The 18,492-nt window shown below is 42.5% G+C and overlaps 1 protein-coding gene across 3 annotated transcripts in view; it reads left to right on the forward strand.

Annotated features, from left to right (window-relative positions):
• Positions 1 to 18,492, forward strand: part of TMEM184C (transmembrane protein 184C) — a 56,149-nt gene that overhangs the window by 15,066 nt on the left and 22,591 nt on the right. For all 3 annotated transcript variants that reach the window (XM_077477003.1, XM_077477004.1, XM_077477005.1), the window contains exons 6-7: positions 14,728 to 14,802; positions 15,871 to 15,964. In XM_077477003.1, the coding sequence (XP_077333129.1) occupies positions 14,728 to 14,802; positions 15,871 to 15,964 (169 nt within the window). The remainder of the gene's footprint in view (positions 1 to 14,727; positions 14,803 to 15,870; positions 15,965 to 18,492) is intronic.

The following is an 18,492-nucleotide window of genomic DNA, read 5'->3' on the forward strand; positions in this document are numbered from 1 at the left end:
ATTTCTGAGCTCTGATCGGCACTCACATGACCCGCCGGCTCTCTCATCTTACCGTCTTACAGATGCAGTGGGAGGGGTTGAGATTCCCCCACTGACGTCAGTCGGGAGGGGAGAGTTGCGCGTCAAGTGATCTCCGAGCTCTGCTCTACATGAGGTATAATGGGCATTTATTTATTTATATAAAACGCGCACACACAGGGGGACATATCCTTCGGAGACAGAGAGCATTATATAAAGTATTTACAGTTATTTCAGCAGTGCGGGGGAGTGGAAGACAGGAGAGGTGCGAATTACGGAGGCGCGTAAAATGACCACGGTGTTAGGGCTCAGCAGCCATGATTAACCTTGGTCAATTTACAAAGGGGAGGGTAGAAACTGGCAGGATCAGCCAGGTATTTCAAGTGATAGGGCCAAATTACACAGCGCAAGTGCTGTGCTGTATAACATACTTTAAGGGAACGGGATCCAAATTTATTTATTTTTTTTTCGTTTAATGAACGCTTTAGGTTCAGAAGGCTATAGGGTATTCGCAACTCTGGGAGCAGATTCTTCATGCACAGATACAGTACAAGCCCTGGAACAGTCATTGAACCAGTCACATGTGCATTAGTGGCCAGAGTTCATGTTTTCAGGGCAAGGGGGATCTATTTACCACTATGTTGCTGAGCTGAAAAAGTTAGCAGTACACTGCAGATTTGAACCATTGCATGATGAAATGATTAGAGACCAGCTTATTGAAAAGGCTACAAACCTAAAACTGAGGAAAAGACTGCTAACGGAGCCAGATACTTATTTTTCTGGGGCTGTGGATTTGGGGTGCCAGATGGAAATGACCGTGCCGTAAGCCAGCTTCTGTTCAAGTACAAAAACTGTCTGACGACACAACAAACGCTTGTTGTTTTAAAGAGGAAGTAAAGGCTATTGGGGGGGGGGGGGGGAGGGGGGAGGCAACCTGCAAGGCAAAGACATAATGAGCTAGTATGCATAGCATAGTAGACAGCGGTGCCTGTCTTTTTGTAAATATCTCCTAAACCGTATAGGTTTAAGAGATATTGCTTGGACCTACAGGTAAGCCTTAATCTAGGCTTACCTGTAGGTCAAAGTGGTTTGTAAGGGTTTACAACCACTTTAACTGTGGAGGTAACCACCATATGGGAGGCATAAGGCTGTGTCCTGTACAAGGCAAACACTGTAACAACCTAAACCATTTTGCTAAATATTGCTGGCAGACAAGGAGCCTGATGACATGCAGATTTATGCAATCAGAAAGGATCAGACAAATTTTAGGCTTTGTCACTGCATAATCGCTAATGTCAAAATTCGGCTGCTGTTAGACACTGGAGAAAAAGTTTCCGTTTTGGACTCAGAAACTTACAATGGTCATTTTCATAATTACCCACTCCAAGAGGCACTAACCACCCTGGCTGGCTACTATAATACCCACATTTCAGTGATGGGTAAGGTAACCTTACCTGTCACACACCAAAACAAGCATTTGAGCAGTTTTGCATTTTATATCACTGAGAGTGACTTCACCCTGTTAGGGCTAGACTTCTTTAATGCACTGGGATTTAACCACTTAAGGACCGAGCCTCTTTCTGAGATTTGTTGTTTACAGGTTAAAAACAGGGTTTTTTTGCTAGAAAATTACTTAGAGCCCCCAAATGAGTGTGTTTTTTTTTTTTTTTTTCCCCCAAAAAAAAGTGCGCTTGTAAGCCCACATACACACGGTCAGAGATTTTGGCAACCAAATCCGTCGGATTTTGCCCGTCGGATTTAGTCCGACGGCTTGTGTCCGAAACTGTTGCATACACACGCTCGGGCCAAGTTGTCTGATTTCGCAGGTAGCCAAGAACGCGGTGACATAAGCCGTGTACGGCGGGACTAGAAAAAGGAAGTTCAGCTCCACGTCCAGCACCCTTTGGGCTCCTTCTGCTGATCTCGTGTTTTAGTAGAAGTTTGGTGAAAGACGATTCGCGCTTTTCAGATTATTGATTCAGATCGCTACTGCTCTTCAGTTTCTGCTTGTCTTTGCGTATCTGATAATCAGTGCGTGCAGTCATTAAGTATTTGCTTCTCATTGTGGACTCTATCTTGGTATAGTACACTTTGAAAGGCATTTTTTATTGTCTGCTTTCTTCTGCTATTCAGGTCGTCCTTTCAGGCCTTGCTGTTTAGCGTTGCTTTCTGGTGTCCGTTCTGACCAGCCGACCGTTTTCAAAACATGTTTCGTCTACGTACTCATCGTACAGTTTGTGCTGTGCAGGGGTTCTTACTTTGACTTTGACACAAGCCCTTTGGCTTATGTCAAAGTCAAAGTAAGAACCCCTGCACAGCACAAACTGTATGATGAGTACGTAGATGAAACATGTTTGGACGACCAAGAATTGGTTGCGCCAGCGTCACCAGTTCTCCCACATGCCTTTTGCTCCGTGAGATCCGCGAGAATAATCATGATCATTTCTGGATTATTCTCAGGATGACGGACCCCGTTTTTCACTGTCTGCTGGCTTTGCTGTCACCTTATATCACCAGGCAGGATACCTGCATGCGGCAAGCCATCACTCCGGAGCAGAGGCTCATCGCCACGTTGCGCTACTTGGCGACAGTGAGAAGCCTTCAGGACCTCAAGTTCTCCACAGGCATCTCCCCCCAGGCTCTGGGGATCATTATTCCAGAGACCTGTTCTGCCATCATTCAGGTCCTGCTGAAGGATTATATTATGCTAAGTTTTAACCTTAAACATCACATTCTATGTATTTCATGATTGCTAATGTCTTGCATTTCTTTCCTCATTCCCTAATTACCATCATTGCAATATGCTCTAATTCATATGCTCTGCCCCTTTGTCCTCATGCAGATTTGCCTCACTAACTTCCCCACCATGCTCTTCTTGGCCCCTAAAACTATAGTCTAGTCACTTGACAATGTCTTTTGTCAGCTCCATGGTATTGCTTTCCCCTAAACACCCCCTAAAATCTCTACGAATGTGATGTGTGTGCTTCAATTCATGCAAAGTGACCTTTTTATTGTTTTTTTGGAGTTGTGCCAAACTCATTAGTAACCCCCCCTCTCCCCAAATGTTACCTCGGCTGATAGCAATCTTCTATCTGATGACTTGACCCAACCCAATACACACTCTAAATACCTTTTTCATGATAACATTTATGGAACAATTCACCAAAGCATGTAGTGTAAGGGCCTCAATACTTTCAAATGCTATTTTGATTTTTTTAACACATTCATTTTCTTGCTATGTAATAGCAGAATGTCAACATGTCCTTCCATTTAGTTATTATGACACTTCTTACCTGTCCGGTGGGCTGCCAATAGTGTAACTAAGGAGGGGCTTCCCAAAGTATCACACATTATTTAGGCATTCAGCTCTCAATCAAGTGGAGAGGGTTACCTGCCCTAAACATCCCCCCTCATTTTTTAGCAAGGGCCCATCAGATGGGGGGGATGGGGGGTATGACTCTCATAAGGGAACCTTATACTTTTAGGCTTTAAATACTCATTTTAAAAAATGTTATACTAATTTTGGCCAAAAATGTGGGTGTCTAATCTGCATGCAATGTTGATTTGTAAAATTACTAGTTTTTTTTCTTATGTCACTACACAGTGTCCTTCAACGCCACAGGAATGGCAGACTGTGGCCTCCCACATTGCCATTTTTCGTCAAAGTTGTGCTTTTTCACCAACAGTGCAAACCCAAGTTCAGAGTGAGATGAGGGGACAGTCTCTTCTTCAGATAATCTTATTATGTTGTGGGTCTGCTACACACACACCTTCTTTTTGTTAACTAATGTGTAGTGCGTTACTGATCTAAATCATGCTAATTTTCAGCACCATGGCAGGAAAATGGCATGATTGTCCAAATTTACACCTCACTGTGGGTGCTTTTTACTAAAGGCACATCCACTATGCACTACAAGTGCACTGCAAAAGTACACCTGAAACTGCACTTGGAGTGCAAAGTGGAGTTGCCTTTAGTAAATCGCACTCCTTCTCAGCACAAACTCAAATTTCACTACAAATACATTTTAAGCCCAATGAAAAAGGAAGCCACACATTGTTGAGAATTCAACTTTTTAATACAAGCACATTCACATGTGCGTTTAGTAAAGGTTTTTACAACAAACCAAGAGATTTTGGGGATTCCAAACCGAGTTTAATAATATTTATTTTTTAGTTGTTTTTTGTGTAAACAGGCATGTATCAAACCGTAAAATACAGAACACAGGAACTTACAAAGTTCAACTTGGAAAAGTGAAGACAATATCAGACCTGAGTATGTACAAACTGGGCTGATATTGCCTTCATCACATGGGGTGTGACCCCTGAATCCAAATTTGGAAGATGCAAACAGTGTGTCAACATGTGCTATCTCCCATCATGGGGGATCAATGTACATGCTTTGGGGCTGCAACCCCTTCATCTCAGACACTTTTCACAAAACATGTACATTGATCCCCCATGATGGGAGATAGCGCATGTTTACATACTCTGTGCATCTTCCAAATTTGGAATTATGCAAAATAAAACATTAAAAAAAAAAAAAAAAAAAAAAAAACCTATCTAGTTTTTTCGTTTTCACACTCTCCCCAAAACATCAATGATGTTCTTCATTTTATTTTTAACATCATTGATGTTTTGTTGTACAATTTCCAAATCCCTATTGCACCCCATTATCTCCCCGATCAAGATCTGGGCACTTTCACTGGTAAAACGGGAATCTTCCTCCACATCACCTAAAAAAAACAAAAAACAAACGCACCATGTAATCCAAATATGGTGATATACATTGATGAGCTTACCGGAAGCTGTGTTCTCCGACACTCACCTGTTGTGGTGACAATTTGGCCAACCTCCACGATCTCTCCTTCTTCCTCCTCCTCCTGCTCCTGCTCCTCTGTTTCTTCTTTTGGAAGTTGCCCTTCTTTGGGAGGGGTGTGGTCCCTGGTGTCCTCATGGTCCCTGGTGTCCTCATACTTGCCGAGTCTTCTCTCCCCTATGAGAATGTAAACAAAAATTAATTAGCACACAGAGGGCATAAATAGGAATATGAAACATTGCTTGGAAGTGTTGTACAATGTGTTTTTGGGCCGAGTTCCAAGGTGAGAACATTATTGGGGCCACTTTGTTAAGCTGGAATACTTCCCTGCAGAACGATGTTTCCTAAGAACGAACGAAACCATGACCTTGAAAGTGGCCATTTTAAAATGCACAACATGAAATCAAAGCACATGGAGCATGTATGCAAGCAAGAATAATCATATGAACACACAACAACTACTTACTTTTTTTAAGAACACGCTTGATCCTTAGGTACTGCTCATGCTCCCTCAGTTTCAGGTCTGACCAGCGTTTTCTCAGTTGATCCTTGGATCGGTGTACCCCAAAATTCTTCAGAAGACTCTTCACAACTTTATTCATGATCTTGGCCTTTCTGATATTTGGGTTTGGGTAAGGTCCATACTTCCCATCATAGTCGGTCCTGTTCAATATGTCGACCATCTCCAACATCTCTCCAAAAGACATATTTGAGGCCTTAAATCTTGTCTTCCTGGATCGGGACGTTTCAGGCTCCGGGCTTTCCTCACCCTCCTCCTCGTTAGTGGAACTATTATTGCGCACCTGCGTTCTCTCCGCCATGTGCTCTCCCCACTGTGCGGGAAGCGAAGGGGCGGGGAATAGTCTGGAAAGAACGTCAGGGGCGGGCAGAGTTTTACGCATGCGCACTGTATATAAAACGCCACACATGTGTATCGTCCGTACGATCTGGGAGGAGAGTGTGAGGCACGGACGTGGCGAACGTGGAAACGAAGGTAACATTTTTAACTTTGTGCTTCACTAGACTAGACTGCTTGTATCTAGGCCGCTGTTGGGACAAGATTAGGAGGGATTTTAATTGCATTATTAGTATTTGAGGGTTTGTCTTGTGTTGTGTCTTGCAGAAAAAATGGACCCATTCAACAATGCCAACTTTATGGGGCTATTCCTCGAGCTCTACATGGAGATGCCCTGCCTGTGGCAGTTCCACAACAAATTTTATTATGACAGATCAAAGAGGAACGCAGCACTGGAGAAACTGCTTGCTTTGGTGCAGATCAGGGTCCCCACCGTAGACATGACATATCTGAATCGCAAAATTGTGACCATGAAGCTTACATATTTCAGGGAGAGAAAGAAGCACCTGGAGTCCTTGAGAGCAGGAGACCCAGATGCTGTTTATTACCCCAGGATGGTGCACTTTGACAGGCTGCATTTTCTGGTAGACCAAGGGGTACCCAGGCCACCACTCTCCATGCTTCCTCCAAGGCATCCTTCACCCCCAGCTGAGGCTTCTGATGACCAACCTGGGCCTTCCAGGCAGCACCATGTGGTGGGGCCAAGCTTGAGACAGGTATTGCATTGTTGAACATATTTCTTGTGTTTCATTTAATGATGTTAACTAGATGTTCTTATTGATCAGTAAGTTGAGATTTTTCCAAGTGGTTTAGATCTCAATAGACAGTAGTGACCAAAAATTACTGGGACGGGAAAGAAAAATGCTGGTGTCAGAATGATAGTCTGTTCTATTTGGTAACAGTCAAATAGTAAAAGCCAGGAGCACAAAATGTTGTGATTGATGATCAAAAAACTAAAACTATGTCCCCTTTTCATACACAGGAAGACCTCAGTCGGGGGGAGGCTGTGGCAAGTGGCAGCCAGGAGGTCCACCAACGCCCTCCTCCTCCTCCTGCCCCAGCTAGAGGAGCCCAGCCACAGCCTGGAAGGATGCCTGGTGGGAAGTCCCAAAGGAAGACTAGAGAGTGATGGCCTGGGATGAGTCTGGTGTGCCAGAAGATGCAGCCTCTTCAAGATCACCATCCTGGGGACAGAAATGGCATCTGAATTTCCTGCTCTCTAGGACTTCGGGAGCAGACTTCTCTCCCTGAGATATGTACTCCTCAGGCCACCAATTTTTTTATATCTCATTTAGTCATGTCTGCCCTGGGGGCCAAAGGCTGCACCAAAGTTAAGAAGTTTCTCCAGTGCTGCGTTCCTAGTTTTATTTTGGAGCAAACTAAATAAATTTTATTTTTGTTTGATGAAATACTTGTGTAATGTGTTTTCCTTCAAAAAGTAGAGTTTATTTGTGAGCAGGCAGGTACATTTCCAAAATACAAAGTGAACTAAAGAACAAGGGGTACCAACACTAAACAAGTAGATTAAAAAAGAAAATATAAAAAATACAATAATGTTGTTGTAAGTTTACACCCAAAAAAAAAAAGTAAAAAAAAAAGGATAAATGACCAGTGTCATTAAAGGAGATTTTTAGGGAATCCCCCCCCCCCCCCCCCAAAAAAAACATCCAAAAAAAACAAACAAAAAAAAACATTGTGTAGCTGTGACTTAAACTAAAATTGTATTGCTGAAATGGTTAAAAAAGAGTAATGAAATCCGTTCGAGAGAAGTGTGTGTGACTATGAGCATCAAAAGAAGTTGGTTCTTGCAGCATTGTAAAGAACAAGAGAAAGCGCTTGATGAATGATTTTTTAACATTGCAGCGTGACGAATGTGCTATATCGCTTACGAGCAGTAGTTTTACCCGAACGAGCGCTTCCGTGTCGGAACTTGAATGTGAGCATGCGTGGCACTTGGTCCAATGAAAATGCTCTACACCTGATCGGATTAGGTCCGTCCAGCCCAGTTAGTCGGGAAATCTTTCCAACATGTTGGAAAATTGGGTCGGACAGAGATTCGGACGGAATCAGTCCGATGCATACCACACACAGTCGGATTATCTGACCACACGGTCCGACAAGACTCATTCCGACAGATTTTCCGACCGTGTGTACGCGGCATAAGACCGCTACGTAAATACGGTGTGTCAAAGTATTGACCGCCATTTTATTCTCTAGGGTGTTCGAAAAAAAATTATAATTTTTTTTTATTACATTTTTTTTTTTTTATATTGTAAAAGATAATGTTATGCCGAGTAAATTGCTACCCAACATGTCACTCTTCAAAATTGTGCCCACTCGTGGAATGGGGACAAACTTTTACCCTTAAAAATCTCCATAGGCGACATTTAATTGAACTAGAATTATTGCTCTCACTCTACCAATCGCGGCGATAATTCATATGTGTGGTTTGAACACCGTTTTCATATGTGGACGCTACTCACGTATGCGTTCACTTCTGCACGCAAGCTCGTTGGGACAGGGCGCGTTTTTAAAAATGTTTTATTTTAGCTTTCATTTTTTTATTTTTACACTGTACTTTAAAAAAAGTGTCACTTTTATTCCTATTACAAAGAATGTAAACATCCCTTGTGATAGGGAAAAAAAAGCATGGAAGGACCTCCTAAATATGAGATCTGCGGTCAAAAAGACCTCAGATCTCATCTTTACACTAAAATGCAAAAAATAAATAAAAATGGCCCTTTTAAGAGCTATGGGTGGAAGTGACATTTTGACATCGCCTCCTCCCTGCAATGACATGGAGACGGGTGGGAGCCATCTTCTCCTCACTCATCTACATGTCGCACAAGGAGCAACATCAGATTGCCTCTGCCGACGGCTCCGGTAAGTGGCCGAGGGCACGGGAGTGCGACGGTGGGGGCCCTCTCCCACTGCTGATTAAAAATGATCTTGCGGCAAATCCACCACAGAGATCACTTTTATCTTGAAGTGGTCCGCCCACTGAATCAGAGGATACCGGAGTTATGGCAGCTAGCTGCTGCAATATCAATGGTATTCCTCTTCAAAGTCCCGACGTATAACGACGGTGGGCGGTCTGGAAGTGGTTAAAGTTCTTGATCAGACACAAAGAAAAGAAAGATACCCACAGACCTTTACTGGACTTGGTTGCATTCACAAACTTCATAATCCAGCACTGAATCCTCCGATATCTCCAGTGATGTAGACATGTATGAGTGTGTTTGGGGAGGAGGAACTTGATTGGCCTGTACAGAGTCCTGACCTCAACCCGATAGAACACCTTTGAGATGAATTGGAGCAAAGACTGCGAGCCCGGCCTTCTCATCCACATCAGAGCCTGACCTCACAAATGCGCTTCTAGATGAATGGTCAAACATTCCTTAACCTTGTGGACAGCCTTCCCAGAAGAGTCGAAGCATTTATAGCTGCAAAGGGGGTCAACTCAATATTGGACCCTACGAACTAAGACTGGGATGCCATTAAAGTTCATGTTTAAAGAATGGGAAAATTGTGGCTTAAGTCGTTTCACCCATATATATGAAGAGCGGATGTTAAAATCATTCCAGGAGCTTAGGGAAGAATATGATATCCCAACTTGGTCTTTTTATAAATATCTGCAGATTAGACATTCTTTGGGGACGCAGCTTAAAACACAACTATTAGAATGGAGCAAAGTTCCTCTCCTCTGTAAGATAATAGATGCAGACACTTCAAAGGAATTCATCTCTGGGATATATTTGCAACTATGTAAGAAGGCAATAGCTGGGATGGAAGAGCTCCCAGGTAAGAAGAGGTGGGAGGAATATATAGGGGCTATAACAGAGGAAGGTAAATTGGAGGCAAATATTGGAACTGGGCCCACTGGTGTCAATGTCCCCCTCTCAGATAGTGTCACATTTATTTTTGTTACACGGAGTGCATCATACCCCTCAGAGGTTGTTTTTATTCGTTCGAAGACCGGATGCCAAATGCCCTAGATGCCAGGCTGCATGAGGAGATCCCCTACATATGGTCTGGAGATGCCCAAATTTACATCGGTACTGGGGAGAAGTTTTGGGCACCATGAACTCAGTTTTTGGGACGTCTCTAGACCTATAGACAAGGATATGCGTGTTGGGTTGTGTTGAAAAAAAGTGTGCCCTTGGTAACACACAGATAGCAGTACTTGGATAATTGTAAAGAAAATTTATTGCACAGAGATGGCAGTTGGTGATGCCCCCAACATGCGGACAATGAGTAAAAGTCATAAAAGAATCAATAATGATAGAAAAGTTTATATATACATTAAAAGGGGCAACTTAAAAAAATGTGAAAAAGATTTAGAGACTCTGGTTGGATGCAAAGGGAGAGCCCCCTTAGAGAAAGAGAGGAGAATTTAGAAGGACCATAACCTTTTAATCAAAGGGAAGAGGTATATTTAAGATATAAGGGGAAGGTAACAACAAATGGGTTAATAGATGAGGTGTGATGTATTAATAAGGAGAAACAAACCATGGGAATTTTATGAGTGAGTCCGAGAAGTAAGGGTTACTGGAGAATGAGTGACGTACCAACGAAGAAGATAATAATGCCATAAATGGGGATTATGGGTGATTAGGAAGGATTTTTTTTTTTTTTATAGAAGTTTGGGTGGGAGGAACTAGGGTAATATAGTAATTGGAATAAGTATGTATTATAAAGTTAAAGCTGCATTAGTAATATATTCCCTTTAGAGAAAGGGGTGGGGAAGGGTTGAAAGGGTAAATGTTATTTTATGGTTTGTATGTAAATGATTTATTTTAAATAAGTAAGTAAAAAAAAAAAGTTCATGTGCGTGTAAAGGCAGGCGTCCAAATACTTTTGACAATATAGTGTATGTGTGAATAACAAAGATGGTGATCTGTTAACAGTCTGTCTACACTACTGAGACACAACAATAATGACAGCTTAAAAGACCATGAAAGAATTTGGCAGCTTCCCCAGATCCCCAAAAAACAGGCCTGAGAGGAGCGTAGACCCATTTTATTGGGGGTATGGTGGATTTGGTGGAACATTTTTTAACTGTTATAACCTGTCTCTAGATGAATTTTCATTTCAGCAACTAAAAATGGTACTCAGTATGGCCCCCACGTGCTTGTATGAATGCCTGACAACGTTGGGGCATGCTCCTAATGAGACGATGGATGGTGTCATGGGGTATTTTCTCCTAGATCTCGACCAGGGCATCACTGAGCTTCTAAACAGACTGAGGTGCAACCTGGCGGCGTCAGATGGACCGAAACATAATGTCCCAGAGGTGTTCTATTGGATTTAGGTCAGGCAAGCGTGGGGGCCATTCAATGGTATTGAATCCTTCATCCTTCAGGAACTGGCTGCATACTCTCTCCTCATGAGGCCAGGCATTGTCGTGCACCAGCGTAGGGTCTAACAATGGGTCCAAGGATTTCATCCTGATACCTAATGGCACTCAGGGTTCCATTGTCTAACCTGTAGAAGTTTGTGCGTCCCTCTATGAATATGCCTCCCCAGACCATTACTCACCCACCACCAAACCGGTCATGCTGAACTATGTTACAGGCAGCATAACATTCTCCACGGCTTCTCCTGACCATTTCACATCTGTCACATGTGCTCTGGGTAAACCTGCTCTCATCTGTGAAGAGCACAGGGCTCCAGTGGTAGACCTGGCAATTCTGATGTTCAATGGCAAATACCAATCGAGCTCCATGATGCTAGGCAGTGAGCACAGGGCCCACTAGAGGAAGGCAGGCCCTTAGTTTCTGATTGTTCGGTCAGAGACATTCACACCAGTGGCCTGCTGGAGGTCATTTTGTAGGGCTCTGACAGTGCTCATCCTATTCCTCCTTGCAGAAAGGAGCATATACCGGTCCTGCTGATGTTTTAAGTACCTTCTAGGGCCCTGTTTGGCTGTCCTAGCATAACTGCCTGTCTCCTGGAATCTCCTCCGTGCTCTTGAAACCGTGCTAGAAGACAGCAAATCTTCTGGCAATGGCATGTATTGACGTGCCATTCTGGAGGAGTTGGACTGCCTGTGCATCTATAGGGTCCAGGTATTGCCTCATGCTACCAGTAGTGACATTGACCCTAGCCAAATGCAAAATTAGTGAAAAACAGTCAGAAAAGAGGAATAGGGGAAAAAAATTCAATGGCCTCCACCTGTAAAACCATTCCTGTTTTGGAGGTTGTCTCATTGTTGCCCATCTAGTGTACCTGTTGTTAATTTAATTAACACCAAAGCAGCTGAAACTGATTAACAACCTATGCTACATAACTGATCAGATTGATATCCCAAGAGTTTAATGGACTTCATGCCATACTCTGATTTAAAAATGTGTTTACTTTTTATTTTGTTTTGAGCTGTGTATGTATGTGTGTGTGTGTGTGTGTGTGTGTGTGTGTGTGTGTGTGTGTATTTACAGTAGCTCACAAAAATGAGTACACTTTTCACATTTTTGTAAATATTTTATTATCTTTTCATGTGACAACACTGAAGAAATGACAGTTTGCTACAATGCAAAGTAGCGAGCGTACAGCTTGTATAACGATGTCCCCTCAAAATAACTCAACACACAGTCATTAACTACTTCAGCCCCGGAACAATTTAACCCCTTCCTGATCAGGCCATTTTTTGCGATACGCCACTGTGTTGCTTTAACAATCTTGCGATGCTGTACCCATACAAAACTGATGTTCTTTTTTTTCCCCACAACTAGAGTTTTCTTTTGGTGTTATTTGATCACCTCTGCGGTTTTTATTTTTTGCGCTGTAAACATAAAAAGAGCGAATTTTTTTTTTGAAAAAAAACAATATTTTTTGCTATAATAAATATGTCAATCTTATTTTTTATTTTTTCTTCAGTTTAGGCTGATATGAATTCTTCTGCATATTTTTGGTAAAAAGAAATTGCAATAAGCGTATATTGATTGGTTTGCGCAAAAGTTATAGCGCCTACAAAATTGATATTGATTTATGGTATTTTTATTATTATTTATTTATTTTTAGTAGTAATGGCAGTGATCTGCGATAAAAAAAATTTTTATTGGGACTGCGACATTGTGGCGGACAGATCGGACACTTTTGACACTTTTTTGAAACCATTGACATTTATACGGTGATCAGTGCTATAAATAGCCATTGATTACTGTATATATGTCACTGGCAGGGAATGAGGTTAACACTAGGAGGCGATCAAGGGTTTAAATGTGTTCCTTCACTGGGTTTTCTAACTGGGGGGGGGGGGGAATAGGACTGACTGGGGGAGGAGACCGATTGGTGTTCCTATATACTGAGAACACACGACCTGTCTCCTTTCCCCTGACAGAACATGGATTTGTATGTTTACACACACACAGATCCACATTCCTGCTCTGTCAGGAGCAATCACGGGTTCCTGGCGGACATCGTGCCTGCTGGGCATGAGCATCTGCTTCACAGAGAAGCAGCAGGCACATGCCTCCTTATACCCCTTTTAAAGCAGCTGCTGTACAGCTACGGCGACTTGCGTAGGGCAGCCATTCTGCCGCTGTCAAACAATGGTGGCGACGGACAGTTGGCAAGTGGTTAGTGTCCAAACCGCTGGCAACGAAAGTGAGTACACCCCTAAGTGAAAATGTAAAAATTGGGCCCAATTAGCAATTTTCCCTCTCTGGTGTCATGTGACTCGTTAGTGTTGCAAGGTCTCAAGTGTGAATGGGGAACAGGTGTGTTAAATTTGGTGTTATCGCTCTCATGCTCATACTGGTCACTGGAAGTTCAACATGGCGCCTCATAGCAAAGAACTCTTTGAGAATATGAAAAAAAAGAATTGAAATCCGTGATGACATCATGGAGGAGTAGAAGAGGATTCCAGTGGCAACCTGTGAAGCTCTGGTGAATTCCATGCCCAAGAGGGTTAAGGCAGTGCTGGAAAATAATGGTGGCCACACACAATATTGACACTTTGGGCCAAATTTGGAAATTTTCACTTGGGGTGTACTCACTTTTGTTGCCAGTGGTTTAGACATTAACCGCTTGCGGACCAGCCGCTGCAGTTTTACTGCGGCAGGTTGGCTTCGCTGCGTGAAATAACATTATTGTACGTGATCTCGCAAGGCCTGTATAGCAGGCGCACCCGCCACGAGGTCTGTGAGTCAGATTCTATGTCCGCGGGGATACCCACGATCATCTCATGGAGAGGAAGAATGGGGAGATACTAATGTAAACAAGCATCTCCCCGTTCTGCCTAGTGACACTGTCACTGATCACTGCTCCCTGTGATCGGAAGCATTGATCAGTGATGTGTCACATGTAGCCCCTCCCCCCACAGTTAGAATTACTCCCTAGGACACACTTAACTCCTACAGTGCCACCTAGCGTTAACCCCTTCACTGCCAGTCACATTTACACAGTAAGCTGCATTTTTAATCACACTGATCATTGTATAAATGTGAATGGTGCCAAAATAGCGCCAAAAGTGTCCAATGTGTCCGCAGTCATGATAAAAAAAAAAAAAAAAAATATATATATATATATATATATATATATATATATATATATATATAGCATAAAACCATCCCCTATTTTGTAGACGCTATAACTTTTGCACAAACCAATCAATAAACGCTTATTGCGATTTTAACAAAAATATGTAGAAGAATACGTAGCTACCTAAATTGAGGGAAAATTTTTTTTTTATATATTTTTTGGGGGGATATTTATTATAGCAAAAAGTAAACAAAAGTGTATTTTTTTTCAAAATTGTCGCTCCTTTTATTTTGCTTATAGCGCAAAAAAAAACACAGAGGTGATCAAATACCACCAAAAGAAAGCTCTATTTGTGGCGAAGAAAAAAGACCTAAAACGACCACGCAATTGTCAGTTAAATCGACGCAGTGCCGAATTGCAAAATGTGTGTGTGTGTGTGTGTGTGTGTGTGTGTGTGTGTTTTTATTTATATATATATATATATATATATATATATATATATATATATAAAAACAGGACTTCTGACCAACTGACTGATATGTGAATTCTCTTTCAGGGTGTTACTGTTTAGATGCAAATTGGGTGTTCTGCAGTATACAGTGGTTCGGCCCGTCACCACTATAATTGCTTTGTGAGTATGCCAGATTTCTTTTTTTTTTTGTGTGTTGAATGATCCTGGGAGCTGTTGAGAAGCATTAACCTGCTTATGCTTTCCCTTAAGGCAGGGGTGTCCAAACTTTCTAAACAAGGGGCCAGTTTATTGTCCTTTAGACTCTGGTGTGGCCATTCGAGCAAGAAAGGTCCCGACGTCAGTGGGTAAAAAAACAATGCCCTATCTTTTGGAGTCATTAAGAGGAATTGTGCCCCATCTTTGGTGTCATTGGGAGGGATTGTGCCCTTTTACTGGGGTGGGAGTGTATGCCTCATTGCTGGTTCCAGTGGATGAAATCATACCCCAAGGGCCAATAAAAGCAAGCAAATTTTGGAGACCACTGCTTTAAGGAATTAGTTTAGTTTTAGTTTAGATCCATGCTATCAAAACAAAACTTGACTTGGTATCAACTTCTTGCAGTTCCTGCTGGGACATTAAAGAGGGAAGGGCAGCACTAGAAGCCATTCCGGAATTCCTTTAGCAAATATGCTGACAAGGAGAAAACTGACAATAAAAGAGCAGTGTGAACAGAGAATGAACTGCATCATTCAGCTGCTGCTCTTTCATTGTCCAATCATGAGCTTGTCACAGTGTGCATTATAACATGCAAAAAATTTAGATAGAACTCACTTCATCTGGCTGGAGGATGTCCAGCATCATTGAGTACTTTCCTCCCCACACTTCCTTTCCCTGGCTATTGTTTTGAGTGTAATGCTGCTGATTTTGGATTTAACTATAAAAATGTGGCAGTCTGTTCTCCCTTTTATGCTCGCAGCACATGTAGTCATTTCTAATGAGAACTTCTGAGCACCAAAACTAGTGAACACTTTGGCAGCCTCCGGTGGAGGCTATACTGTTTTCTGGAGAGCAGAGATACCAGGTTCCATTTCGTTTTTGATGGTGAGGCCAAGGGGATTTGAAATATTGACTTTCTTTTAAACTAAATGTAAATTTATCTTGTGTTTTTCATTGCTTAGATGTAAAAATAATGTGTTATGGTGTATTAAATATTGAGATAAAGTTCTTTACTCTTCTGTTATGTTTCAGGATTTGTCAGTTGTCTGGCATCTATGGGGAAGGAGACTTTAGCTTAAAAAATGCATGGACATACTTGGTTATAATCAACAATGCGTCGCAAGTGGTGAGTCATTTATGCCTATAAATGGCTTTTTGAATGTAAAGTAGCATTTTCTTCATTCTTTTGGCTATTTTATGTAAGTGATACTGTAGATAAAATGTAAAAAGCTTGCAAGTGGGGAGCTGGTCTGTGCCAGCCCTCTATATGGCTTAGTATGTTTGTTTGTTTTTTGGGGGTTATAATCTACCTGAGGATATCAATGTAATTTCAAAATGATATATGACATTTGTGCTTTGCTTTGTAACATCTGATGCATGTTGCCGTATTTATTTTTTTCTTGTGCCTTTTTGACACGCATTAAACATATGTTTTGAATTTTTTTTTTTTAAATCACTACTTGTTGCCCCTTAAAGCGGGAGTCCACCGGGACTCCGCGTTTTTTTTTTTTTTTTAAAAGCCAGCAGCTACAAATACTGCAGCTGCTGACTTTTAAATAGTGACACTTACCTGTCCAGCGCGCCCGCGATGTCGGCACCCGAAGCCGATCGCTCGCTCGTCTGGCGGGTCCTGCCGCCGCCATCTTGGGTATGGGAATCAGGAAATGGAGCCTTTCGGCTTCATTTCCCGGTTCCCTACTGCGCATGCGCGAGCCGCGCGGCGCAATCCGGACGGTCCCCGCTGCCTCTGGGAGCTGTGTGTTTCTCAGCAGGCAGCGGGGCACTTGCTGAAGGGGGCGGGCGCTTGCGGAAAGGGGCGTAACGTAGGCCCCTTTCCACAGAGAGCTAGCCCGGAAGTGGGTGCAGTTACCTGGATTATCCAGGTAACTGCACCCCCCTCCCCCCTGAAAGGTGCCGATTGTGGCGCCGGAGGGGGGGGGATTCCGATGAGCGGAGGTCCATTTTAGGGTGGACCTCCGCTTTAAGAGGCTAGCAGTGGGAACTGAGTCCTGTATTATTTTACCATATTTCTACATGAATAAGTCAGAAGTAACATGCTTAGTTATTAAAACGTAACTCCAAGAAAACAACAAAATAAACACATGCATTACATATAAGGGAGCTGTTTTACCTGCCAAAGACTTTGTATTTCTGTCCATCCAGCCCTATTATTTTTAACAAGCCTGCCCCATAGAGACCTGCCAGACTGGCAGGGCCGGTGATCTGCTTTTTCTGTGGTTAAATATCCCTTACAGCATTTGTGCCTCCCGCAGCCTGTGACTGGGCATTGAAGGTCAAACCGCAAACTGATGAGCTCAACATTGTCACTCTGATTTCTTTTCTCCTATCATAACATGCTTACAGCAGCAAAACTGGTTGGTTTCTTATGCTGCTTCTCAGTCCCCTAGTCCCTGAATTCGAGGGACTGTCCCTGATTTGGAACAATGTCTCTCTGTCCCTCATTCGTCCCTCATTTTGGTCTGATCTATATAGTTGTATATAAAATGCACGTTTTATCTATGAAAAGGTGTTTTTCAGCGCTAAACCTTTCATCTGATTTCTAAATTGCTGCATTTGTAAATTCCAAAAGCCAATATAAAGGAATAGTAGTGGTATAAAAAAAGCACTTGGGGTTTAACCAATCTTGTTTTTTTGTTTTTGTTTTAACCATTCTCCTTTAAGGGGGCATGGCAACGGGTGTGTTCTTAGCCCCTGTACACACGGTCGGAGATTTCCATAACCAAATCCGTCTGATTTTGTCCGTCGGATCTTGTCCGAAACTGTTGCATACACACGGTCGGACAAAGTTGGCGAAAAATCCGATCTTTCAGAACGTGATGACGTAATTTCGTTACGATGGGACTACATTCAGGCTAGTAGCCAATAGCTTTGATGTAGGAATTTGATCTGAGCATGCGTGGCACTTGGTCCGATCAAAATTCTCTACAGATGATCGGATCATGCCGATCAGCCCAGTTGGTCGGGAAATATTTCCAACATGTTGGAAATTGGGTCCGACGGATATTCTGACGGAATCAGTCCGATGCATACCACACACAGTCGGATTATCCGACGACACGGTCCGATAGGACACATTCCGACGGATTCTCCGACCGTGTGTACAAGGGCTAAGCCTGCATACTTTTGCTGATAGGTGTCCCTCATTCCTATCTCAAAAAGTTGGGAGGTATGCCCTAGTTGTACATGCCTCTACTGTACAGTGAGTGCAGCAAGCTAATGCCAGGTCAAATTACCTGCTTGCATTTAAAGCAATATGTTTTTAATGATGTATTAAATGATACAGAGCAGTATTAGATTTGATGTCTTTGAAGGATAGGTTCACCTTTTACCAAAAAATAAATAAAATGCACATTTTTTTTATTATTTGCAGGAAGAAAAATTTGCAATTATTTAGTCTTTTTTTTTTGTTTGTTTTTATTTTTGTTTCTGGAGCTTCTAAAGCATTGCACCAGCAACACAGGTCTCCTACAGGGCTGTCAGTGTATCTGTGTGCCTGTACATCGTACGGGCAAGCGGATACAATCTGACAGGAAGACTCAATGAACTACCACAGTGCTGTGGTAGTTCATCGAAAACAACAATCTGACAGCCACAAAGGCGTTACTAGCTGTTACAACAGGGGATCAGGGGGTG

This window comes from Lithobates pipiens, unplaced genomic scaffold, assembly GCF_037356315.1.
Source record: "Lithobates pipiens isolate NorthernLeopardFrog02 unplaced genomic scaffold, aLitPip1_a1.2 Scaffold_13, whole genome shotgun sequence".
Classification (NCBI taxonomy): domain Eukaryota; kingdom Metazoa; phylum Chordata; class Amphibia; order Anura; family Ranidae; genus Lithobates; species Lithobates pipiens.